General features: G+C 43.8%; 1 protein-coding gene across 3 annotated transcripts; it reads left to right on the top strand.

The window, feature by feature from the left end:
• The first annotated feature begins 15,012 nt into the window (after positions 1-15,012).
• LOC122938849 (probable G-protein coupled receptor 141) lies at positions 15,013-24,950 on the top strand. 3 transcript variants are annotated; one of them, XM_044294688.1, is made up of 3 exons: positions 15,058-15,101; positions 16,716-16,796; positions 23,077-24,950. In XM_044294688.1, the coding sequence occupies exon 3, from the start codon at positions 23,100-23,102 to the stop codon at positions 24,006-24,008; it is 909 nt and encodes a 302-aa protein (XP_044150623.1). In that variant the 5' UTR covers positions 15,058-15,101; positions 16,716-16,796; positions 23,077-23,099; the 3' UTR covers positions 24,009-24,950. The 3 variants fall into 3 exon arrangements, with proteins under 3 accessions (XP_044150622.1, XP_044150623.1, XP_044150621.1); XM_044294687.1 differs by lacking the exon at positions 16,716-16,796 and having other exon boundaries at positions 15,013-15,101; XM_044294686.1 differs by lacking the exons at positions 15,058-15,101; positions 16,716-16,796 and adding an exon at positions 15,380-15,461.
• Positions 24,951-25,951: the final 1,001 nt, after the last annotated feature.

Genomic DNA, 25,951 nt, shown 5'->3' with positions numbered 1-25,951 from the left:
TATGCATATTATTATATATCAGAAGTATGATTTTATCTATATATATGTGTATATATATATATATATATACAGACGTGGACAAAATTGTTGGTACCCTTTGGTCAATGAAAGAAAAAGTCACAATGGTCACAGAAATAACTTTAATCTGACAAAAGTAATAATAAATTAAAATTCTATAAATGTTAACCAATGAAAGTCAGACATTGTTTTTCAACCATGCTTCAACAGAATTATGTAAAAAAATAAACTCATGAAACAGGCATGGACAAAAATGATGGTACCCCTAACTTAATATTTTGTTGCGCAACCTTTTGAGGCAATCACTGCAATCAAACGCTTCCTGTAACTGTCAATGAGACATCTGCACCTCTCAGCAGGTATTTTGGCCCACTCCTCATGAGCAAACTGCTCCAGTTGTGTCCGGTTTGAAGGGTGCCTTTTCCAGACTGCATGTTTCAGCTCCTTCCAAAGATGCTCAATAGGATTGAGGTCAGGGCTCATAGAAGGCCACTTTAGAATAGTCCAATTTTTTCCTCTTAGCCATTCTTGGGTGTTTTTAGCGGTGTGTTTTGGGTCATTGTCCTGTTGCAAGACCCATGACCTGCGACTGAGACCAAGCTTTCTGACACTGGCTAGTACATTTCTCTCTAGAATTCCTTGATAGTCTTGAGATTTCATTGTACCCTGCACAGATTCAAGACACCCTGTGCCAGACGCAGCAAAGCAGCCCCAGAACATAACAGAGCCTCCTCCATGTTTCACAGTAGGGACAGTGTTCTTTTCTTGATATGCTTCATTTTTTCGTCTGTGAACATACAGCTGATGTGCCTTGGCAAAAACTTCGATTTTTGTCTCATCTGTCCACAGGACATTCTCCCAGAAGCTTTGTGGCTTGTCAACATGTAGTTTGGCATATTCCAGTCTTGCTTTTTTATGATTCGTTTTCAACAATGGTGTCCTCCTTGGTCGTCTCCCATGTAGTCCACTTTGGCTCAAACAACGACGGATGGTGCGATCTGACACTGATGTTCCTTGAGCATGAAGTTCACCTTGAATCTCTTTAGAAGTCTTTCTAGGCTCTTTTGTTACCATTCGGATTATCCGTCTCTTAGATTTGTCATCAATTTTCCTCCTGCGGCCACGTCCAGGGAGGTTGGCTACAGTCCCATGGATCTTAAACTTATGAATAATATGTGCAACTGTACTCACAGGAACATCTAGTTGCTTGGAGATGGTCTTATAGCCTTTACCTTTAACATGCTTGTCTATAATTTTCTTTCTGATCTCTTGAGACAGCTCTTTCCTTTGCTTCCTCTGGTCCATGTCGAGTGTGGTACACACCATATCACCAAACAACACAGTGATTACCTGGAGCCATATATATAGGCCCAATGGCTGATTACAAGGTTGTAGACACCTGTGATGCTAATTAGTGGACACACCTTGAATTAACATGTCCCTTTGGTCACATTATGTTCTGTGTTTTCTAGGGGTACCATCATTTTTGTCCATGCCTGTTTCATGAGTTTATTTTTTTACATAATTCTGTTGAAGCATGGTTGAAAAACAATGTCTGACTTTCATTGGTTAACATTTATAGAATTTTAATTTATTATTACTTTTGTCAGATTAAAGTTATTTCTGTGACCATTGTGACTTTTTCTTTCATTGACCAAAGGGTACCAACAATTTTGTCCACGTCTGTATATATATATATATATATATACCATATATATATATATTTTTTTTGTAATTACACATTTATTTTGTGCCATAAATATTTTACAATTGCTAAACAAATATAAAATATATAAATCTAATTTAAGCTCTATTTCTGAAAAAGTTTGTGATGGGAGTTGAACTCACAGCTTCTGCATCATAGCCCAGTACTTTAACCACTACAGTATATAGCCAGCTGCTAAAAACAAAATATGAGACTTCTACTGTATAGGTCTCAGTAGAAGTGCAGTAGAAGTCTAATTTATTATTATTATTTTTAAGTACTGTACAGCGATCTTCTGCATAGAAATAGAGGCTAAATTAGATTTAAATACACTGACTCGAGCATCGAGCTCGAGCACATGCGAGCTGTTTTTTTGGTCTTCCCTACAGTCTTTTTATGCCATATTATTCGCTGTTTTAACTGCACAGCTAGATGCATTTCACTCAGAAACAGGGGGCGTATTCCTTCTGTGGAATCTACCAGCACTGTACTGCTGTGACATCTTTTCCCTTACTTCTCACTATGTTTGTTTTCCGCTCTGGAGCTGACAGAACAGATAAGGAGGGGGAAATCACATTTACAGAAAGGCAGGAGACTCCTGTGAATTCAGAAGCAGTGTAGAAGCAGTTCTTTTATGAGACTCAGGATCTCAGCTAGCTCTAACACAACCCAATTTCCTGTGAGTCATCTTCTGAGTTTTTGTTACTAGTGACAGATCTTCCCTGACAACAGGCAGTGAAAATTAGGTGGAAGTAAGACCTCTAGTGGATGCAGACATATTGGATGCAGACATATTTTTTAAAAAAAAAAAGTGATTTAGAAATTTGCATCATTCTCTATTAAATTAAATGAAACTATGTAAAAGTCCTGTGACTGTTCTCCTGAGTGTAGCAATATACAGTACATACTGTCAGAAAGCCTGAGAAACTAAGTTGTGGTGTGATATTGTCTGGTGCAAGAAGTAACTGAAACATCATCACAATGAAATAAACAAAACTTTTCACATCCACTTAATAAAATGAAGCAATAGCTAACAGTCAGATTGACAAATATGTTTTTTTTTGATGACCAGAAAGATGTACCTATAGGAATGTAAAATAGAAGGATATTGATATGATGGTATGGGGCTGTTTTTTAGGGTGTGGGCTAGAACCCTTATTTCCAGTAAAGGGTAATGTAATGCTACAGCATCCAAAGACATTTTATACAAGTACCATATATGCTTCCAGCCTTCTGACAACAGTTTGGCGAAGGTCCTTTACTATTACAGAACCGTATGACCGTGTCCCTGTGCACAAAGCAAGGTCCATAAAACCATGGTATGACAAATTTAGAATGGAGAAATGCGAGTGTCCTACACAGTGACCTTAGCCCCATGAAACACCTTTGGGATGAATTGGAACACTGATTGTAAACCAACGTGAAGTTGTGTGTACCACGAAAAAAAATTATCGCATCATTAGGGATTTTTGCAATGGTGCTTTTTTTAAACACTCGATCTGCATATACAGCGATTGTTAAAACATACATGCGAAATGTAATCAAATACACTGCTTTAATGTCAAATTACTTAGAGTAATCAGAAATTCTTCCTCAACGTCGCGAAAATTGTTGCCAACCATCTTTTCTGATCGCATCCAACTTCGGTCTGGTGGAAACCCAATTGCTGTAGTAGGCCGCGCAGATTTTGCGCATCCGCATAGGCAAAAATTACATTGCCGATTTTTCGCATTGAAAAAAATAGTGAATGTTGATCGCAAATTCGAATAATACATCTGATATGTCACTCTCCATGTTGTGGGACTATTTATGAACTTCTAGTAAGTATTTGATGGCTGCAAATATGACCTGAAGGTATTCCAGGTTCGCCTGCCTTTAAAGTAAATGGGGCCAAATGGGGCCCGCCACGAACTTGCGGTTCGCAAACATTTGATTGCGTTCGCACACTGTCCCGGCCGATGTTCGTCCATCACTATTCTTAGCAGTCAGATGTAAAACTATACAGTGCATCTTCCATATATCTAGAGTCAGGCTGAGCTTCAAAATACAATACTAGAATTATTAGCTCTTGTGTTTCAACTGAAATGCAATGTATTTTGTTTCACAGGTGTTTTGTTATGATTTTTTATCAAAATATACAAAAACTAGAAGTTTAAAAAGGAAATTTACATTTAACAGTATGCATTATTTCCCGAAACAAGTTACACATGACTGCCACACCTAGTGCTCCCTTTAATAATTATTGGCACACAGAGCCCTAAAAAATGACTGTGCCCAGCAAATAGTTTCCCTGACACTAAGGGTACAACCACACGGCACTGTTATGATCCGGTGGGGTTGCGGCTGTGCTGCGGTCAAGAACTGTGCAGCCAATTAGCACGCAGCTGCCTTTCATTTAACTAATGAAGACCACACTATTTAGTCGGTCTTCATTGTTAATGGCGCGGTTCTTGACCGAAAACGGACGCAACCCTACCGGATCAGTATAAACATAATGTCACTGTGACAGGGTGTCACAATGTTTTTCAGAGAAAGTGCTGGATGGTGTGTACATTGCACCAAGTTTCCGGCACTTCATGTGTTAAAAGGCTCCAGGAAGGTTTGGTTTTCTTTGTATCCAGAAGCTTCCTGGGAAAAAGAAAGCCAGTTTAGGGTCCTGGAGCCGGTCAGGGAAGAGTTGGGTGGGTTCCCTGACCACCCGGAGCTAGTCCGGGTTTTACCTGCCTGGCGGACTGCTCACACAGGTGTACTAATTAAGTCAGCAGCCCTGATCCAGGAGCTCTCTCTCTGGGAGTCTGGGCAGTCTGTTTGAGAAGCTGCAAGCCTAGGAGCTCTGAAAACGGTTAGCTTCTCTACCCAACTACTGAACTGTAAGTTGCTCTGTTTTCCCCTTGAAAATGCTCTTTGTGTTTTGTGTTATGAGTTTAGCTAGGGCTGCCGAGTGAGACAGGCAGGAGCCAGTGGCTATTGTTACTTTTGGTTTCTGTTTGTTGTTTTGAGCAACTTGCAAAATAAATTGCAACAGTGTGACGCACAAGCTACAAAGGTGTCGATTGTTCCTGTTTCTGCCCAAAACAACCCCGCAGGAAGGTGTAACAGTTCACAGTTACCCAAAAATAATTCTGCTAAGCTGATATTGTGTCAGGGAGACCCCCACAGTAATAGTGCTCCTCAACGTCCCACCAATAGAAATATCTGTCAGAGTGCATAGTGTTAACAGTGGCCCCATTGTGCCCATACTAGTAATCATGTTTCCCGTAGTCCCCCATAGTAATAATTCTTATAAAATGTGACAGCACAAAATGCCCCCTAATGTGTGCCAGTACAAAAAATGCCCTCTTATAATTTGCACTATTAGAAAAATACCACCTATAATGTGTGCCAGTACAAAAAACCCTCCTTATAATGTGTACCAGTACATATCAGTCCTCAGATCAGACCCCCATATCAGATCCTGAAATCAGCCCCCCATATCAGACCTCAAATAAGACCCCCCATATCAGATCTCAGATCAGACTCCCATATCAGATCCTCAATTCAGACCCCCATATCAGATCCTCAGACCTCCATATCGGATCCTCAAACCCCCTTATCACACCCTCAGATCCACATATTAGACCTCAGATCAGACCACCATATCAGATCCTCATATTCACTTATCAGACCTCAGATCAGACCCCACATATCAGATCCTCAAACCGCCATATCAGATCCTCAGACGCCCATATCAGACCTCAGATCAGATCCTCAGACCCCCATTTTAGACGCCAGATTAGAGTCAGACCCCCATATCAGACCCAAATTAAATAAACTTACCGCCGTTGCTCTCCAAGTCCAACGTCCTCTCCTGCAGTCCCTGCTCGCTGGTCTTCACTGGGCCCACGCTGCAGTCACCTGACTTAACGCCCACACAGAATTAAAGTTGCCGTGTGGCCATTAACAATGAAGACTGAGTAAACACTGCCGTCTTCATTAGTTAAATTAAAGGAGGCTGCAGGCTAATTGGCTGAATGGCTCTTGACTGAAGCATGACCGGATCACGACCATGCTGTGTGGTCATACCCTGATAGTATAAACATAATGTCACCCCAAAAAATTGTGCTAAGTTGATATTGTGTCAGGGTGCCCTCCACAGTAATAGTGCGCCTCAAAGTTCAACCAACATAAATTATCAGACCCCCATATTAGACTTCAAATCAGAGTCAGATCTCGATATCAGCCCTCAGATTAGAGTCAGACCCCCCATATCAGACCTCAGATTAGAGTCAGATCCCCATATCAGATCCTTAGATCAGAGTCAGACCCCCATATCAGAACTGCTGCTCTCCACTTCCAGCATCTTCTCCTGCAGTCAGGACAGTACAGTGCGGCCTGGAGAAGACCAGGGAGGAGAAGTGAGTACAGCACTTCACTCCCCACTCCTCCTGCATACTAGTAAGTGCTTCCATAATGGAAATGCTCACTTGTGTTCGCACTTCATCTTATAAAGCAAAAAATACAGCAATTGTTGGTGTGTTTCCGGCAAGCGGGCCCCCGTGGTTCCCCCTGGCTTAGGTGCTTGGTCGCCACTGCGACCGCTGCGACTCCAGTGAGCACCATGTCCTTTTACTTATGTATGCTGCTCTGTACAGCAAAACAGATGGGATGGGATTGAGCTGTAAAACCAGGCCTAGCCACTGTCTGTGACAGCAGTTTAGGGTACCCATGCCGGACTATTCTGCTCTTCTGCTGTTATTGCTAGCTGTCCCATGCAACCTATCGCCAATAGTGATGGACGAACATCGGCTGGGATGGTTCGCGAACGCGATCAAATGTTCGCGAACTGGTTCTTCCAAGGTGAGTTTGAGGACATATGTTGGCTCCACCCGTACGGGTTGCGACCCTTGCTTTTACTGTGTCAACTGTCCTTTGATGATACGAGGTAATTCATTCCATAATCCGATAACAGACAGGACCATCAAAATACCAACATTTCTTACGTGTGATTCCACCCACGTGGTTTACCTACTTTCCTGCCCCTGCAATTTATGGTATGTGGGTGAAACCATGTGAGATGTGAAAACACGTCTTAACACAGATATAGTATCAGGCAAGAAAGAGAAGATCTCCCTGTCTCAAAGCATTTCAAGGAGGCAGGACATTCCGAGTGGGATCTGAGGTTTAGGATTGTAGAGCAGGTGATGGCAGGAGAGGAGGGGATAGGATGTCACGCTTGAAGAACAGGGAGTTATTTTGGATTTACACATTGCAGACTTTGAGACCGAAAGGTCTAAATGTGGATTTTATGGTGACATGATGGCTGGGTCTTTCTCCTAACTCTGTAGATTACTCTAAATCTCTGGTGTTGGGTATGGACATGTGTACTAATGGATCTATTGTGTGTTTGTTTCTAGATTTACTATCAAGTTTTGACATCACTCTCGCTGATGGTTATTGGACTACGGGACCATACGGACACACTTAGAATTTTGTGTTATACGTTAGAGTGTTATTAACTATAATGGACACCATAACATTGTTTACCATTCCTTCCCCCATTGGCAGATCACGGGCTCTCATCTGGAGGCCCACGTGTCTGTGTTTTACAGACACGTGTTCCTTTACTGAGGCCCTGTGGATACATTGCCCTTTTTAAGGTGTTTATGTTTGGTACAAAGTTGGTGCAATCCATTTTTACATAACTATGTCCAGAGTTGGGAATGAGATCCAGTGTCACTTACAGGTGATGCGTGGTTCTCTGTCCTGATTGGGAAGGTGTAAATAATTGGGGTGACCCCTAATGTTGCACATAACCCCCTGGATTAGTAGTTGGAACCGTAATTGGCCGATAATGGTTGCGATGGGTAATTACATTGTCGTGTATCACAGTGATTGTGGGGACATCCTTGTCGCGAACCAGACACAATGTCAATTGTTGACACAATAATACCATGATGTCACACATCCTAGGCCGATTGTATGTTTATATTAGTATTTTATTTATTTATCGCGTCCTCCTAGAGAAATAGTCTTTATATCATGTGACGTCTCTGGGTGGTGCTTGTGATATGGGCAGGAGCATGCGCAGTAAGGGTATTTGAGGACGGCAAACATTTTTGTTATGGTTTCTCAGTGTTAGCACGTAGTCGCATCTCTTGTGTGATTTCGGTGCAGCGCATGATCGCATCTCACGTGAGATGCAATAATTGAGTTGAGACCTAAATCACGCGCATGCGTACTTGCCCAGTCCTGTCGTCCATCTCAGCATGTGAGAATGTTTTTTTAATTAATTTTTTATTATTCACATCATGTTAACCTGTTCTATTTATTAATCAATCATGGGTTTTTAAGTTTTATTATGATATTATATGACATACACATATATTAGACAAACATCGCATGTTTGGATTGTGTCACCCATTCACATATCACTGTATTACTTGTACACTTGTGTATATGCTTTTTATCTACTTTTGTATTATTTATTGTATTAATTGTATTAGTATTAATGTAATTGAATACACCTATATATACCACATTGTTACACATGTTTGTATGGCTTGAAAAAGACTGCAATAAGCAGTTGAAACATTGCTGACACTGGGTTGAATAAATCACAGTTTGATGTGCTACATTGGAGTGCTGCTGTGCTTTTCTTCATATATATAAAAGAACAAGTAAGTATGTGGCAGGAGGTTCCAAGGTCATTGGAAATCAATTTTCCAGCAGGCCAGTATACTACTGGCCCCAAGAATTATGCATTCAGCGTACATAAAAGAACAAGTATGTGGCTGGAGGTCTATTAAACGGTCATTGGATATACATTTTCCAGCAGGCCAGTGTACTACAGGCACCAAAAATTATGCATTCAGCGTACATAAAAGAACAAGTAAGTATGTGGCTGGAGGTCTATTACATGGTCATTGGATATCAATTTTCCAGCAGGCCAGTGTACTACAGGCCCCAAAAATGATGCATTCAGCGTACATAAAAGAACAAGTATGTGGCTGGCGGTTTATTAGACTGTCAATGGATATCAATTGTCACAACCTGTGGTGTGCGCTGTGACACTTATGCCATGCTTGCTGTTGCTGTTACAGCATGCGGGGGCAGTGTCACGGCCTTTGTGGTGTGTGCCGTGACATGGTTGCCTTGCATGTTGTTGCCTGCGGCAACGTGTAGCTTTTTGTGCTGGTGTGTGCACTTCCCCTTGTTTCCTCCTCTGCCCGGTGCTGGAGGGGTCTTCCTGCTCCTCGACGGCTTGATCAATGACACAACGCAATGTACGCTCCAGAAGTCTGCATGCATCGCGCATGAGCAGCCACTGGCACGGTGGAAAAAAAACAAGCTCCCAGAACCTATCCTACCGCAGAGTTCGTACAGGTAGTCGATAACTGCACGTTTCTGCTGGAGCAGCCTTTCAAATATATACTGCTTTGGTCAGTCACAAATCAGACGTCTGACGGGCAGGTGGTGTCGCCGCTGAACGTCAGCAAGGTGAGCCATGGCCATGTAAGATCTTCTAAAATGGCCAGAGATTTTCTTGGCCTGCCGCAAGATGTCCTAGACCCCGGGGTATTTGGCAACTAATCGCTGCACAACTAAGTTCAGGACGTGTGCCATGCACGCCACTTGTGTCATTTTGCCCTGTTTCAGTGCGCTCAGCATTTTGGCACCGTTGTTGCACACCACTTTACCAACTGTCAAATTGAACGGGGTTAGCCACTGATCTGCCTGTGACCGCAAAGCTGAAAGGAGTGCAGGACCAGTGTGGCTTTTGGCTTCCAGGCACAACAGCCGCAGCACAGCATGGCAACATCTCATCTGGCATGTCGAACAAGTTCTGGGGAGCTTGGGGGCTGCAGTGGAAAAGGAGGAGTCAACCGAGGAGGAGAGGTAGGATGGAGTAGGAGGAGCAGAAGAAGAGACAAGCCTGCATGCAGACCGTGCCGGTAACACCAAATCCACACAGGTGCCACGGGTTGCATGCTTGGCGGCCGTCAGAAGATTCACCCAGTGTGCAGTAAAAGTTATGTACCTTCCCTACCCGTGTTTGCTAGACCACGCGTCTGGGGTCAGATGTATCTTGGCACCGACACTGTGTGCTAGAGATACATTCACTTGCAGCTGAACGTGGCCATATATATTTCCGAGATGCCCTTCTGGGAGAAATATTTCCTTCCGGGGACCTTCTATTGTGGTGTCCCAATGGCCGCAAATTTTCTAAAGGCCTCTGAGTCCACCAGTTTATATGGCAGTAGTTGGCGGGCTAGCAATTCCGACAAGCCAGCGGTCAGCCATTGGGCAAGAGGGTGATCTGGCGTCATCATCTTTTTTCGCTCTATCATTTGGGCCGTGGAAGCCTGCATTTTGCCAGATGAACGCGACGACAGCACGGTGGAAGGTGGAGTGGAGGACAAATGGGAGGAGAAGGAGAAGAGGCAGGATGTGGAGCACCAGAAGTGCGTCTTTTTGGGTATTGATGGTGTTGCTCCCACTGGGCTCGGTGATGGGAGGTCAGGTGCCTCCTTAAGGCGGTCGTCCCTAGGTGAATGTTGGGCTTAGCGCGACTTATGTGTTGACGGCACAGCCTGCAGATCGCAACACTATTGTCAGCAGCGGACACGTTAAAAAAAAGCCCACACTGAGGAGCCATGTGCGTCCTTGGAGCGCCAGATGTGACCGTGCATGGTAGATGTCTCGTTCCAGATACATAAGCAGTCTGATTTTTGCCTCCTGTGCACTGTAAGTTCTGCCTGCTTCTCCTCCTTCTCCCTATCTGCTGCTCTGTCTCTTCCTCTGAACTCCCCTCCTCTTCCTCTCTTGTGGGCACCCATGTGACATCCATAGACACGTCATCATTGTCCCCATCATCACCACGGACATTAGAGATCTCGGAGTAGGCAGCAACAGCGGGGACCAACCTCCTTGGGCTGATCTGGGTACTGTCGTCAAACTGCTGGGTGGCGACCGTTGATGCCTCCTCTTCCTAATCCAATGCCAAGAATGGATGGGAAAATAATTCATCTGACTCGAGCAGAGGGGATATGGTGGTGGTGGTGTCTTTGGGGGTGCACACAGCAAAGAGTGGTGCACCATTTGTGGTGGTGGTGTCTTTGGGGGTGCACACAGCAGAGAGTGTGCACTCTCTGCATAGAGAGGATGAGGAGGATGCAGAAGCGGAAGGCTGAGTGAGCCACTCAACCAAGTCTGGTGCGTCCTTTGACGCAATTGCAATGGCCTGCCTCTACCTCTGCCTGTCATTTTCAAAATGACCCTGTGACAAAAGTCCCTATAGAAGAGCAGTATTTGGGGAAGACGGTATATCACACCCCTGCTTCAGTAAAAAAAATTGGGGGGCAACTGGTATATCACACCAGTAGAAATTATTTGTTCCAATGGCATTTGTCACTATCTGTAGCTGAGGTAATGCAGCAAAACTGCAAACAAATGCTGCACTACCTAAATGCACTATATAGAAAGTATATAATTGGTATACAACACCCCTGCTTCAATCATTTTTTTGGGGGGACAACTGGTATATCACACCAGTACAAATTATTTCTAATGGCGTTTGTCACTATCTGTAGCTGAGCTAGCGCAGCTAAACCACAAACAAATGCTGCACTACCCTAGATGCACTATATAGAAAGTACAAACCGGATTCCAAAAAAGTTGGGACACTAAACAAATTGTGAATAAAAACGGAATGCAATGATGTGGAGATGGCAAATGTCAATATTTTATTTGTAATAGGACATAGATGACAGATCAAACATTTAATCCGAATAAATGTATCATTTTAAAGGAAAAATACGTTGATTCAAATTTTCACGGTGTCAACAAATCCCCCAAAAGTTGGGACAAGTAGCAATAAGAGGCTGGAAAAAGTAAATTTGAGCATAACGAAGAGCTGGAAGAGAAATTAACACTAATTAGGTCAATTGGCAACATGATTGGGTATAAAAAGAGCTTCTCAGAGTGGCAGTGTCTCTCAGAAGCCAAGATGGGTAGAGGATCACCAATTCCCACAATATTGCGCAGAAAGATAGTGGAGCAATATCAGAAAGGTGTTACCCAGCGAAAAATTGCAAAGACTTTGCATCTATCATCATCACCTGTGCATAACATCATCCGAAGATTCAGAGAATCTGGAACATCTCTGTGCGTAAGGGTCAAGGCCGTAAAACCATACTGGATGCCCGTGATCTCCGGGCCCTTAAACGACACTGCACCACAAACAGGAATGCTACTGTAAAGGAAATCACAGAATGGGCTCAGGAATACTTCCAGAAACCATTGTCAGTGAACACAATCCACCGTGCCATCCGCCGTTGCCAGCTGAATCTCTACAGTGCAAAGAAGAAGCCATTTCTAAGCAAGATCCACAAGCTCAGGCGTTTTCACTGGGCCAGGGATCATTTAAAATGGAGTGTGGCAAAATGGAAGACTGTCCTGTGGTCAGATGAGTCACGATTCGAAGTTCTTTTTGGAAATCTGGGACGCTATGTCATCCGGACCAAAGAGGACAAGGACAACCCAAGTTGTTATCAACGCTCAGTTCAGAAGGCTGCATCTCTGATGGTATGGGGTTGCATGAGTGCGTGTGGCATGGGCAGCTTGCATGTCTTGAAAGGCACCATCAATGCAGAAAAATATATTCAGGTTCTAGAACATGGATGTCAAACTCATGGCCCTCCAGATGTTGCAAAACTACAACTCCCATCATTCCCTGATAGCTGTAGTATGCCCAGGCATGATGGGAGTTGTAGTTTTGCAACAGCTGGAGGGCCACGAGTTTGACATCCCTGTTCTAGAACAACATATGCTCCCATCCAGACGTCATCTCTTTCAGGGAAGACCCTGCATTTTTCAACAAGATAATGCCAGACCACATTCTGCATCAATCACAACATCATGGCTGCGTAGGAGAAGGACCCGGGTACTGAAATGGCCAGTCTGCAGTCCAGATCTTTCACCTATAGAGAACATTTGGCGCATCATAACGAGGAAGGTGCAACAAAGAAGGCCCAAGACGATTGAACAGTTAGAGGCCTGTATTAGACAAGAATGGGAGAGCATTCCTATTTCTAAACTTGAGAAACTGGTCTCCTCGGTCCCCAGACGTCTGTTGAGTGTTGTAAGAAGAAGGGGAGATGCCACACAGTGGTGAAAATGGCCTTGTCCCAACTTTTTGGGGATTTGTTGACACCATGAAATTCTGATTCAACATATTTTTCCCTTAAAATGGTACATTTTCTCAGTTTAAACTTTTGTTCCGTGATTTATGTTCTATTCTGAATAAAATATTAGAAGTTGGCACCTCCACATCATTGCATTCAGTTTTTATTCATGATTTGTATAGTGTCCCAACTTTTTTGGAATCCGGTTTGTATATAATTGGTATATAACACCCCTGCTTTAATCATTTTTTTTGGGGGGGGGGGGGGGGGGGGGCAACTAGTATATTACACCAGTAGAAATAATTTGTTCCAATGGCATTTGTCACCCGGTGTAGCTGAGGTAACGCAGCTAAATCCAAAACAAATGCTGCACTACCCAAATGCACTATATAGAAAGTATATTATTGGTATATAACACCCCTACTTCAATCAGTTTTTGGGGGGACAACTGATACAGAGAGAGCAGGGTTATCACTCCAGCTCTTAACTCAATTTCTTAACTCATCGCGTTATCTTGAGACAAAAGCCATTGAAAAGCAATTGAAGGTGTTTGCTTAGATTGGATAACACAACTCAGAAGTCTCAGAAAACAGGAGTGTTAACTCTACTCCATCCGTATTTCACACCAGTAGAAACTATTTGTTCCAATGGCGTTTGTTACTCTGTATAGCTGAGGTAACACAGCAAAACCGCAAAACAATGCTGCACTACCCAAATGCACTATATAGAAAGTATATAATTGGTAGATAACACCCCTGCTTCAATCAGTTTTTTTTTTGGGGGGGGCAACTGTTATATCTCTCCACTAGAAATTAGTTGTTCCAATGGCATTTCTCACTATCTGTAGCTGAGGTAACACAGCTAAACTGCACACAACGAATGCACAATACAAATGCAGTATAATATACTTTCTATGTTAGAAAGTATATTATAAGTATATTATAACTCTCAGTAAGTCACACCTAATGACTGTTGTGGCCCTATTAGCTAGCATTTGGTGTCCCTAACAGTCTGTCCCTGCTCCACACAGCAACCTCCCCCACACTGGCAAAAGACTGAATGCAAAATGGCAGCCAGATTGGGTTTATTTATAAGGTAGGGGGTTATGTCCATGTGCTGAAACGTCTCAATTGGCTGTCCTGTACCACCTGATGGATGTGTCATGGTTCAAAGTTCTTCACAATGTAAAAGAATATGGCGCTAGCAGACATCGCCATATGTTTGCCTGTTCGGCAAACTGCGAACAAGCAAAGTTTGCCGCGAAACGACCGTCGGGCGTACCGGAAGGCCATCTCTAAATGCCATCCCTCCAGCAGCTGCAGCTAGATTAGCTAGTTGACTTAGGCCTCTTTCACACGAACATGTGTCCCATGTGGCCGTGCTGCGAACCACAAATTGCGGTCCGCAATGCACGGGCACTGAACATGGGCCAGCTGCATGCGCATTGCGACCCCATTTACTTGAACAAGTTTTATCTTTTTGTGGAACAGAAGAATGGAACGGAACCCCACAGAAGCCCTCTGTAGTGCTTCCGTTCCGTTCCGCACCGCTTGTCCGGATTTGCGGACCCATTCAAGTGAATGTGTCCGCATCCGTGATGCGTAATGGACACGGCTGGTGCCCCGTATATCGCGGACCCGCCGCATGCGGGCCAGAGTATGGCCACCGGGGACACACGGTCGTGTGAAAAAGGCCTTAGAAATACTGAGAAGCACTAGCCAATAGATCCAGAAATATGCAGGATATTTACTGTTACATAATAAGACAAATTTGTGGTCCCTATTTATTGTTCTTTTTATAGTATTTTAATTGCTTAATTTATTGTGGTAGAGCAGAGACAATGTACAGTGAACACAACTATATTGTGTGAGTAAGGAATTTAAAAATGTGAGTCCTACCCGCACATGGAGGTGATGAGCATTGGTAGAACAGAGACCAATTTATTATTGAAGAGGAAGAAGAGACATACAGTAGGAGACCCCTGCACAGGAGCAGGGAGATTGAGGGGACACGTGGGATTCCAGTAGTGATACTAGTGTTTGTGTTTTGTACATTTCCTCACTAGGGTTGATTTTGGAGAAGTTGGTCATCTGAGAGATTCAGTCATCTGTGGGGTAATTTAAAAGTTTTGAGGAAGCAGCAGAAACAGTTTATGAAGACTTCGTGATGCAGGGGACACTGTAAATGCCTTAAAGTTGGAGTCCACAATCGAAGCTGTAAGTAACTGGACGTAACTGCTTTTATATAACTAGATGTAATATGAATCTGTTGTTACACAGAGGAAGACAGTTTCTGAAAAACAAAATTCAATGTGTAATTGTTAGGTGACTTGAGTTAATCCAAGCATATCACACAGAACATCTCATACCTATAATAAAAGCCTAATCGCGCACTGCTGCACTCATCCATCATTCCTCTAGGTGGCGGTAAGTGAGACTACACACATATACAAGTGCAGCTCACAGCCAGCAAGGCAAAGGGTCCACAGCAAGAAGAAGCACATTTAGATTTTGCTAGGAGTACTTCCCTCCTCACTGTACATGCTATGCACAGAGCTCAGGAGTGCAGAAACACAGGTAAGACTGTACAGTATAGAGAAATACCCATAGTCAGTATGGTAACATTTTTTAAAGGGGTGCAGAATGCTAAATTAAAACTTCTTAAATGTATAAAATAGTGGAAAGGGTATATTTGTGTGGGGGAGGGGAATTTAAATGATAGCTGTGCATAGATGCCTGCCGCCCATACTCCCCAACTTTTTAAACAGTCAAAAAGGGACACTGAATATCAGAATTTCTAAAATCCCAACTGCATCAAATAATGAAACAATATACAAGACGGGCTCAAATATATAGAGATGAACCAGACAAACACTTTCTGGGTCAATATTGTGAATGCAATATTGCAAATCTATACCTCAGATCAAATAGAGGGACATTTTCGGAGCAAAGAGGGACAGAGGGACTTAGGTCAAAAATAGGGACTGTCCCTCCAAAAGAAGGACACTTGGGAGATCTGCTGTCGTCTGTGTTTTGTTTCTTATTTAGCCATTGATTTGCTGCAGCTTTTCATTTGGTTTTAGATTTTTGTTTTGTTTTGGTCCGCATCCAAGCCGTAGTATTTGCGGCTTGGATGCGGACCCATTCACTTCAATCGAGCCACAAAAGATGCGGACAGCACTCCGTGTGCTGTCCGCATCCGTTGCTCCGTTCCGTGATCCGCAAAAAAATATAACCTGTCCTATTCTTGTCCGTTTTGCGGACAAGAATCGGCAGTTATATTAATGTCTGTCCACGCCATTGCGCAAATTGCAGAATGCACACGGACACCATCCGTGTTTTGCGGATCCGTAATTTGCGTACCACAAAACAAACAACGGTCGTGTACAATGAGAAGACATACAGATGAAGCAAACACCAAATTAATGTTGGGCACATTACATCTGTTTGTTTAAAGTGGTTGGTCGGCTTCTATATTGATGACCTAGCCTCAGGATAGGTCATCAATATCAGATCGGCGGGTTCTGACTCACAACATCCCCGCCGATCAGCAGTTTGAAGAGAACGCAGTGCTCATGTGTGTGGTGCATTGTCTTCACTGTTTACCTGCTCACCATCGATATCTCAACAGCAAGCAGGTGTAATTGCAGCTCCTTCAATGCTATTCACTTCAATGGAAAGGAGCAGACAGAATGAAATTGCTACTTCTAGTGTTGAGCGAATCAAAGTGAAATAAATTGACTTAGATCAGAATTTCAGGAAAACAATTACATTTTTCCTGAAATGGCAGTAAAAAAAAAATACAAACTCACCTCCTCTATTTGCTCACAGAGAGCCCGTTGTGGCCATCTTGATTGAAGAAACAGCACAAAATCTTGAGCATAGTGTTCTCTCTGCCAGCAAATGGATGAGGTGAGTATATATATACTGTATATATATATATATAACAGATAAAGGGATTTGGCGGCACCAGTCTGTTGGCTCAGGTGCTGTGTCCAAAGGAATGAGCTTTCACCTTCTTATATATGTAGAGAATCGGACAGCACTCCAAGACTTGAAAAAAGTAGAAATCTTTATTCACCCATGTGAAAAATAATTGCAACGTTTCAGCTCACAATCGAGCCTTTCTCAAGCAAAGAAACAGCAAAGAGAAAGGCTCAGTTGTGAGCTGAAACGTTGCAATTATTTTTCACATGGGTGAATAAAGATTTCTACTTTTTTCAAGTCTTGGAGTGCTGTCCGATTCTCTACATATATATATATATATATATATATATATATATTTTTTTTTTTTTATTATTTTTTTTTTTACCTCAGATTAACCCCTGAAAGGCCTAAATGTTACTGTCAGATGCCATGATCAGCCATGAATACAACATCTGAGAGGATCTATGATGGGGGTCAGTGCGATCGCCACTCCCCGTCATTGTGCCCTTTACTTACAACGGAATGTGATTCATGATGTAGTAATTCTTAATGAATTCAATTTCTTTGTGAAATTTGGCGAAGCAGCCGAATCAAATTTTTTCTAACCGCTTATCTCTAGCTACTTCTCATAGAGGTGATTGGGACAGAGCAGTTGTAATTACACCTGCTTGCTGCTGCAATTTTGACGGTAAGCAGTTGAATAATGAAGAAAGCAGTGAGCGTTGCATTCTCTTTAACAGCTGATCGGAGGGGGTGCTGAGAGTTGGAACCTGCCACTCTAATATTGATGAATCTGACCTATGTTGAGGATGGGTCAACAATATATAAAACCAAGCAATACCACAGGTTTAACATTTGTTTGGTGCGGTACGCAGGGGCATAACGATCGCAGTCGCAGAGGGGGCACAACCACGACCGGGCCCGGCAGAATGAGGGGCACGCTACGCTCACATGACTTTAGTCAGGCTCTGCCCACCTGCTTAATTTGTGACTAGTTTTAGGCCTAGTTCACACGAACGTTTTTTTTGCGGGTGTACGGGCCGTTTTTTTGTGTTCCGTATACGGTCCGTATACGGAACCATTCATTTCAATGGTTCCGCAAAAAAAATGGAATGTGTTCCGTATGCCTTCCGTTTCCGTTTTTCCGTTCCGTTGAAAGATAGAGCTTGTCCTATATTTGGCCATAAATCACGGGTCGTGGCTCCATTCAAGTCAATGGATCCGCAAAAAAAACGGAACACATACGGAAATGCATCCGTATGTCTTCCGTTTCCGTTCCGTTTTTTATGAACCATCTATTGAAAATGTTATGGCCAGCCCAATTTTTCCTATGTAATTACTGTAAACTGTACATGGCATACGGAAAAACGGAACGGAACAACGGAACGGAAACGGAAACACAACGGAACTCAAAAACGGAACAACGGATCCGTGAAAAACGGACCGCAAAAAACTATAAAAGCCATACGTTCGTGTGAACTAGGCCTTAGTGTGGCAGCGCCGGGGCCTGATGCTGGAGAAGTGCATATCATGCAGGTGAGATGAGCGCTCTGATGGGGCCCAGCATTAAGAAACAGTGAAAATGCTGGGCCCCCTTACATGTGGGCAGTCGGGGACACTACAAGGGGCTGTGGGAGGCACTACTGGGGACATTACTGGGGGCAGTAGGGGACACTACTAGGGGTTGTGGGAGGCACTAATGGGGCAGTGGGTGACACTACTGGGGGACACTACTAGGGGCTGTGGGGGGCACTTTTGGTGGCTGTGGTGTGCACTTCTGGGGGGCAGTGGCGGCACTACTGGGGCCATTACTAGAGGCAATGGGAGGACACTATTAGGGGCTTTGTGGGGCACTAGTGAGGTGCACTACTGTGGGCTGTGGGGGACACTACTAGGGGCTGTGGGGGGCATTACAGGGGCAGTGGGGGACACTACTGGGGAGATTATTGGGGGCAGTGGTGAACACTACTAGGGGCTGTGGGGGGCACTACTGGGGGCAGTGGGGGACACTACTGGGGACATTACTGGGGCAGTGGGGGACACTACTAGGGGCTGTGGGCAACACTACTGGGGGACACTACTAGAGGCTGTGGGGGGCACTTTTGGTGGCTGTGGTGTGCACTTCTGCGGGCAGTGGCGGGCACTACTGGGGCCATTACTAGAGGCAATGGGGGGATACTATTAGGGGCTGTGTGGGGCACTAGTGAGGTGCACTACTGGGGGGCTGTGGGGGGCACTACAGGGGCAGTGGGGGACACTACTGGGGAGATTATTGGGGGCAGTGGTGAACACTACTAGGGGCTGTGGGGGGCACTACTGGGGACATTACTGAGGGCAGTGGGGGACACTGCTGGGGGGCAGTGAGAGACATTACTGGGCATTACTGGGCGATCAGGGACCAGGGGTGTGACAATTGCAGACACAGAGGGTGCGACCGGGCACGGCGTGGGGGAGGGGCCTATAGGGAAATATGATGTCACAGAGCCACAGGGCTGGCCTGAGCTTACTGAGGGGTGGACATAGGCGTAGCTATAGGGGGTGCAGAGGTAGCAGTCGCTACTGGGCCCAGGAGCTTGAGGGGGCCCAAAGACCCTTGTGCCACATAAGACACTGGCATTATAGAAAGTGAATACTGGTCAATTTATACCTCTGGCTGGAGGGAAGGGGTTAGGTTAAGAATTTGGCATATGGGGGTGCCCTTTCAATGTTTGCCTCAGGCAGCAGGAAGGCTATGTGCTCCCCTGCCCCTTGCCAACAAGCACTGAGGGACGGGGGCCCAAGCTGAACTCTTGCACCAGGGCCCATGAGCTTTTAGCTACGCCCCTGGGGGTGATGTTAGGCACGAGTGAGGCGGGGGAACTTGGGCACTTTCAGCAAACTCTCCGCCCCTTGGCACTTGCGATGGCTCATTAGCATATCATAAAAACGACTTTTTGGGCATTTTGGATTATCTGAAAAATGAAACTAAAGTACCATCTGTGTCATGTCTTTGTGTCCAACTGAACTATGTGTTTGGTTTAAAACCAGTCAGGTTGGTAACAGACTCCCTTTAACCTAAAATAAAAGTTCTGCTATTTAAACTCCAACAGTGCACTTCTCTCTGAGCACAGGAAACCAACAGAAAATGTTATTTGCGATTACCTTTGAATGCAGCCGAAAACATCATGTAACTAAAAGTAGAAAGTAGAAAAACAAAATACAAGTATTCACTGGCCCAGATTTACTAATGTGTTTGTGCCTACAATCTGTCTAAGGGCTCCTGCACACAAACGTATTTTCTTTCCATGTCCGGTTTTTGGGGACCGTATGCTGTACCATTCATTTCAATGGGTTCGCAAAAAAAAAAAAACGGAAGTCAGAGCTCATGCACACGATCATATGTATTTTGGGGTCCGCAAAACACAGATCCGCCCAAAAAATGGGTGAGGTCCATGTGCATTAATAGAACAGTACTATCCTTGTCCATTATGCCGACAATAATAGGACATGTTCTATATTTCGGCGGAACAGATATATGTAAACGGAATGCATACAGAGTAACTTCCTTTTTTTTTGCTGACCCATTGAAATGAATGGTTCCACATACAGTTTGCAAAAAATAAAAAGTTAACGGAACGGACACGGAAATAAAATACGTTTGTGTGCATGAGTCCTTTCTCCGTGTGCATTCCATTTCCGTTTGTCTGCAAAAAATAGAACATGTCCTATTATTGTCCGCATTACAGACAAGGATAGGACTGTTCTATTAGAGGCCAGCTGTTCCGTTCAGCAAAATATGCAATGCACACGGGCGTTATCTGTATTTCTTGCGTATTTTTATTTGTGGATCGCAAAATACATACAGTCGTGTGCGTTCAGCCAAAGCAAAGGACAGATTCGGCACATAACTGAGCCGAAAGGAGCCCATGAGATCCAAAGACTATAATGGAGTCTGTTAGGTGTCCGCTCGGAGGAAGATTTTCGAAGCAGAGACAAAAGTTGTGCACACAGGACTTTTTTCTCAGCTTCAAAAATCTTCCTCTGAGTGGAAACCTAACAGACTCCATTATAGTCTATGGCAGTGATGGCGAACCTATGGCACGGGTGCCAGAGGCGGCACTCAAAGCCCTCTCTGTGGGCACCCGCGCCTTGGAAAAAGTCTATGGCGTACCAATATGCCTTAGACTTTTCCTGCCATTCATCAGCACAGGACGCACTATGAACAGCACAGGCAGCGGACTGAATGTAGGCTATTAAGCTATTATAGCTAAATGATAAAGTACATGAAATATATACTATATTGGTATTCAGGTTAAATTGCCGTGTTGGCACTTTGCAATAAATAAGTGGGTATTTGGTTGCAGTTTGGGCATTCGGTCTCTAAAAGGTTCACCATCACTGGTCTATGGGGTCCGTAGGCTCCATTCAGCTCAGTTATGTGCCAATTTTTTCCCCAACTTACTCAACATGGGGCGTGGCATAGCAAGAAAGGAGGTGTGGCCTAAGATGTGACATTTTGCACCAAAATTGTGCTACAATCCTGGCATAAAATTCTGCCTCAAAGTAAACCAACCAATAGTTGGTACAGAGTTAGGCTACTTTCACACCTGCGTTCGGTGCGGATCCATCTGGTATCTGCACAGACGGCAAACGATTGTATCCGTTCAGAACGGATCCGTCCTGACTTACATTGAAAGTCAATGGGGGACGGATCCGTTTTCAATTGCACCATATTGTGTCAGTGAAACATTGTAAGTCAGGACGGATCCCTTTGGCTCCGCATCGACAGGCGGACATCAAAATGCTGCAAGCAGTTTATTGGTGTCCGCATCCAGAGCGGAATGGAGGCTGAACGGAGCCAAACTGATGCATTCTGAACGGATCCTTATCCATTCAGAATGCATTGGGGCTGAACTGATCCGTTTTGAACCGTTTGTGAGATCCTTGAAATGGGTCTCACAAGCGGAATTCAAAACGCCAGTGTTGTTCTTTTTCTTATTTCTCTGACCTGCTCACTGAGATGGCCGCACATGCTCAGTTTCATCCCTTAACTGCCTCCTGAGCTGTGATAGGGAGAGCTGAGACACGCCCCCGTTAGCTGCAGCAGAAAAGACACTCCCCTTGAGCTTGTCAGCTTGATATAAATCTAGCAGAGCAATGAATGTGAAGATCTCCGGATTTGTGTGAGGTACAGGGCTGGTTCTAGCTTTGCTAGAAAGAGATTGTCAGCCACTATATGATCTGATTTTAATTTTTTACATTAGTCATAAGATAACCCCTTTTAATGATCAGTATTCCCCATACTGTGAAGAAGATTGCTGCATGTAATATCAGCTTTCCCCTCCATGGATGAGCAGGCACTTGTTGGGAAGGAAGGCTTCCTTTCCAATAGTCGTCTGCAAAATTTGCCCATGTAAGTCTGTGACCTCTCTTTTTTTTTTGCGGACCATATACGGAACCATTTATTTCAATAGGTCCGCAAAAAAAAATGGAATGCACTCCGTGTGCGTTCTGTTTCCGTATGTCCGTATTTCTGTTCAGCAAAAAAATAGAACATGTCCTATTATTGTCCGCATTACGGAAAAAGGATAGGACTGTTCTATTAGGGACGTCATCCTTATTTTTGGCGAATCCATATGTAAAGCCTCCCGAGTCCTCCTCAGCAGAAGCTGCTATTACTTTGTGGCTCTTTGCTATATCTCATCAAGTTGGATTCCAACTAGAGAACCTTTTTTTTTTACAATGATGCAAAATCGTGAATTGTTGATTTCCCATTTAAAGGCCATGCATACCTTCAGTTGCATTTTTTTTTATGATTGCACTTTATTCATTTTGGGCTAAACATTTTTTTTTTTCACTTTCTGAGATACAGGATTAAAATCTATTTGCAAGCTGTCAGTTTCTGATTTCTTTTAATCCCATCATCTGATGGCTCATGTGCAGCTATTATCTCTGATCTGACCACATAAACAGTTATTTAAGCCATATTCTTATCAGTTTTACAGTAATTGAGCTATAATGAGTGTTTATGTGATTAGGCGATCAGAGATAAGAACTACACACGAGCCATCTGATGATCGGATAAAAAAAAAATATATGAAACGGACGTAAACAGTCAGATTTTTATGCAGTCATAAAAAAATTGCCCCAAAGCTGTCCATGTCCTTAAAGATTTGTTTATGTTCTGACAGCACATTGCCACAATATACTGGAGGGAACAATATTTTTTGTTCTGTTCTGTATAGTAATATGTATTCTTACTGGTGTTATTCTGTTTTTCCTGTAGACAATTGTCAGCTGATTGATAAAATGGTTCACAGTGTAAATGAAACCACCAACCAGACCATCTGTTTTATACAACCTGATGTTGCAAATGGCATCCTGATCGCTCTTTACTTTACAGCCATGATTGGAGGGACAATTGGAATCATTATAATGGTATTTCTGTTAAGCAGAACTAATACTCGTTCTATGACCATCACTGCAATCATCAACCTATTAGTAATCCATGGCATCTTTATTCTCACGATTCCCTTTCGGATTGCCTATTACATTCAGAAAGAGTGGATATTTCAATTTACATTTTGCAAGATCATAAGCTCCATGATACATATTCACATGTATCTTTCATTCATATTTTACGTTGCCTTGCTCAGCATTAGATACATAAGTTACTTCAAACAAAAAGACAAGATTGAGTTCTACAGGAAAATGCATTCCGTGGTGGCCAGTGCCGCACTATGGATTATTATATCGCTTGTTGTTATGCCGGTGTTCTTCTTCCAGTATGGTGCTGGTGATGAAAAATATGAGTCGACCCAGTGTTTTTTTTTCCACAAGGAAATTAAAAGACCTTCTGTGATCATCTTGAACTACATTACAATTGCAGTAATTTTTCTTGTTGTATGTATTCTTCTGATTGTACAAATCTTCATTATTGTGAAAATCGTGAAAAAACTGAAACGCACGGCTTTAGATCACCAAGAATTCTGGGTGCAGCTGAAGAGTTTATTTTTCATTTTGGTCATGGTCATTTGCTTATTTCCTTATCACATGTTTCGGATCTACTACATAGAGCATATAAATGAGTGCTTCTATTACAATGAGATTTTTCTTGGTATAACAGCCCTTAGCTGTTTGGATCTTCTGTCATTTGCAGTACAAACCTATTTCCAGAAAGTGTTTCAACACATGACATGCTTATCAAAATGTCTGTGACAGTCTGTTTGCTGGTGTCACTGTGACCAATTATCTGTTTCTATTTTACTTGATAACAAGGTTAATGACCTGAAAATCTACAGTCTTAAAGGGGTTCTCTAACCCCTATAATGACCCCCCTAATGCTCCAGCCCCTCATATAGGCTATACTTACCCCTCTCCCCCGCACCTCGCTTCTGATCCCCGCACAGCCGCCACTGCATCTCCCCATCATGCAGAATGAAAGATCTAACGATGGGGGAGCAGCCAATAGCAGGCCATGACAGAGACGGGCCCTCCCTAGCATCACCCGCGATGCTAGGGAGGCTCGTCCCCGTCGTGGCATGCTATTGGTTGAACCCCCCAAACACCATCCCCTTCCCCGGTCGCTGGATGTTTTGATCCACGTGACAGGGAGATGAAACGGAGGACGTGCTGTTATCAGTAGCGATGAGGGTGCAGGGGAGGAGGTCCTGGGCATTAGGGGGATCGGTATAGGGCTTGGATAACCACTTTTAAGGTTTTTCTTTGTTATAAAAAAAATTAGGAAATCTAAAAGTATAAAAATTATATACACTGTAGATATCATTAACTTGACATAAATGTGTTCAGAATCAGTTTAATGTTTGCTACATCTGCCCATGCATGTGAAGAATGGGGAAGGGAAATTCTGTTCAGTTGGGGTCACTGTTTATAACTCTATGTAACTACCTATACAGTGGCGTACACACAATCCATGTGGTCCCGGTGCGAAACTGATCTATGGGGCCCCCTCCCCGTCGCCCCCCCCCCCCAACCTGCCTCCAAGCCCCCCCCCCACTACCTCCCCTATTAGTGTTGTAACTATAGTGTAATGGGCCACAGTGCAAACATTTTTACAAAGAACTGGCAGATTTTCTTATTAAGGGCTCTTTCCGTGCGGGTAATCCACTGCGTGACTGAGTGCCAAGCCCCATTCTGGACAGCAGAGACACGGAGCAGTAACATGATTGACTGTGATCTTTTTACTACAAAATCACGGTGACAACTTTATGTCTCTGTGATTTTGTAGTAAAAAGATCATAGAGAGGCACAGAGCATTGCCAATCATGTTAATGCTCCGTGTCTCTGCTGTCCGGAACGGGGCTTGGCTGTCTTCCACGCAGTGGATTACCCGCATGGGATCCGCTCGTGTTAAAGAGCCCTAAGCCCAATGCATGGCTGCACTCACCCAGTCCTAATAAAATCTCGTCCCACCTCATCCAGGGTGTCGCTGGCGTCGGCGTGATGTCCGCTGGATCCAGAACAAGGTCCCTGTGGTGAGAAAAAAAGAATAATCACATAAGGAAGGGATGGTGACTGCCCCTGTGAAATCACCAGCTGGCCTGTAAGACTGAGCCATGCCAATGTATAGCAGGGTAATCTAGGACATTTCCCCTAAGTGCAACCACACAGTACTAATGCCCACCTTGTGGCCCCTCACAGTAGTTATGCCCACCTTTGTTCCTGTCACAGTAATTATGCCCAGATATGCGCCCCCTCATAGTAGTTATGCCAAATATGTGTCCCCTTACAGTAGTTATGCCCAGATATGTGCCCCCTCAAAGTGGTTATGCCAGATTATGTGTCCCCTCACAGTAGTAATGCCAGACTATGTGCCCCTCACCTAGTAACACCAGATTATATGCCCCTCACAGTAGTAATGTCAGATTATGTGCCCCTCACAGTATTTATGCCCAGTTATGTGCCCCCTCAAAATAGATATGCCCAGATATGTGCCCCCTCAGAGTGGTTATGCCAGATTATGTGTCCCCTCACAGTAGTAATTCCAGATTATGTGCCCCTTAACAGTATTTATGCCTGGTTATGTGTCCTATCAAAGTAAATATGCCCAGATATGTGCCCCCTCAGAGTGGTTATGCCAGATTATGTGTCCCCTCACAGTAGTAATTCCAGATGATGTGCCCCTTCACAGTATTTATGCA

This window comes from Bufo gargarizans, chromosome 5 (genome assembly GCF_014858855.1).
Source record: "Bufo gargarizans isolate SCDJY-AF-19 chromosome 5, ASM1485885v1, whole genome shotgun sequence".
Lineage (NCBI taxonomy): Eukaryota > Metazoa > Chordata > Amphibia > Anura > Bufonidae > Bufo > Bufo gargarizans.
Note: the sequence above shows the minus strand (reverse complement) of the source record. Positions and strands in the feature narration are given on the sequence as shown.

Coding starts and splice junctions, on each gene's coding strand:
- LOC122938849 (XM_044294686.1), top strand. CDS start 15,431: ATGCACAGAGCTCAGGAGTGCAGAAACACAG. Junction 15,462..23,076: donor TCAGGAGTGCAGAAACACAG/GTAAGACTGTAC, acceptor TTTTTCCTGTAG/ACAATTGTCAGCTGATTGAT.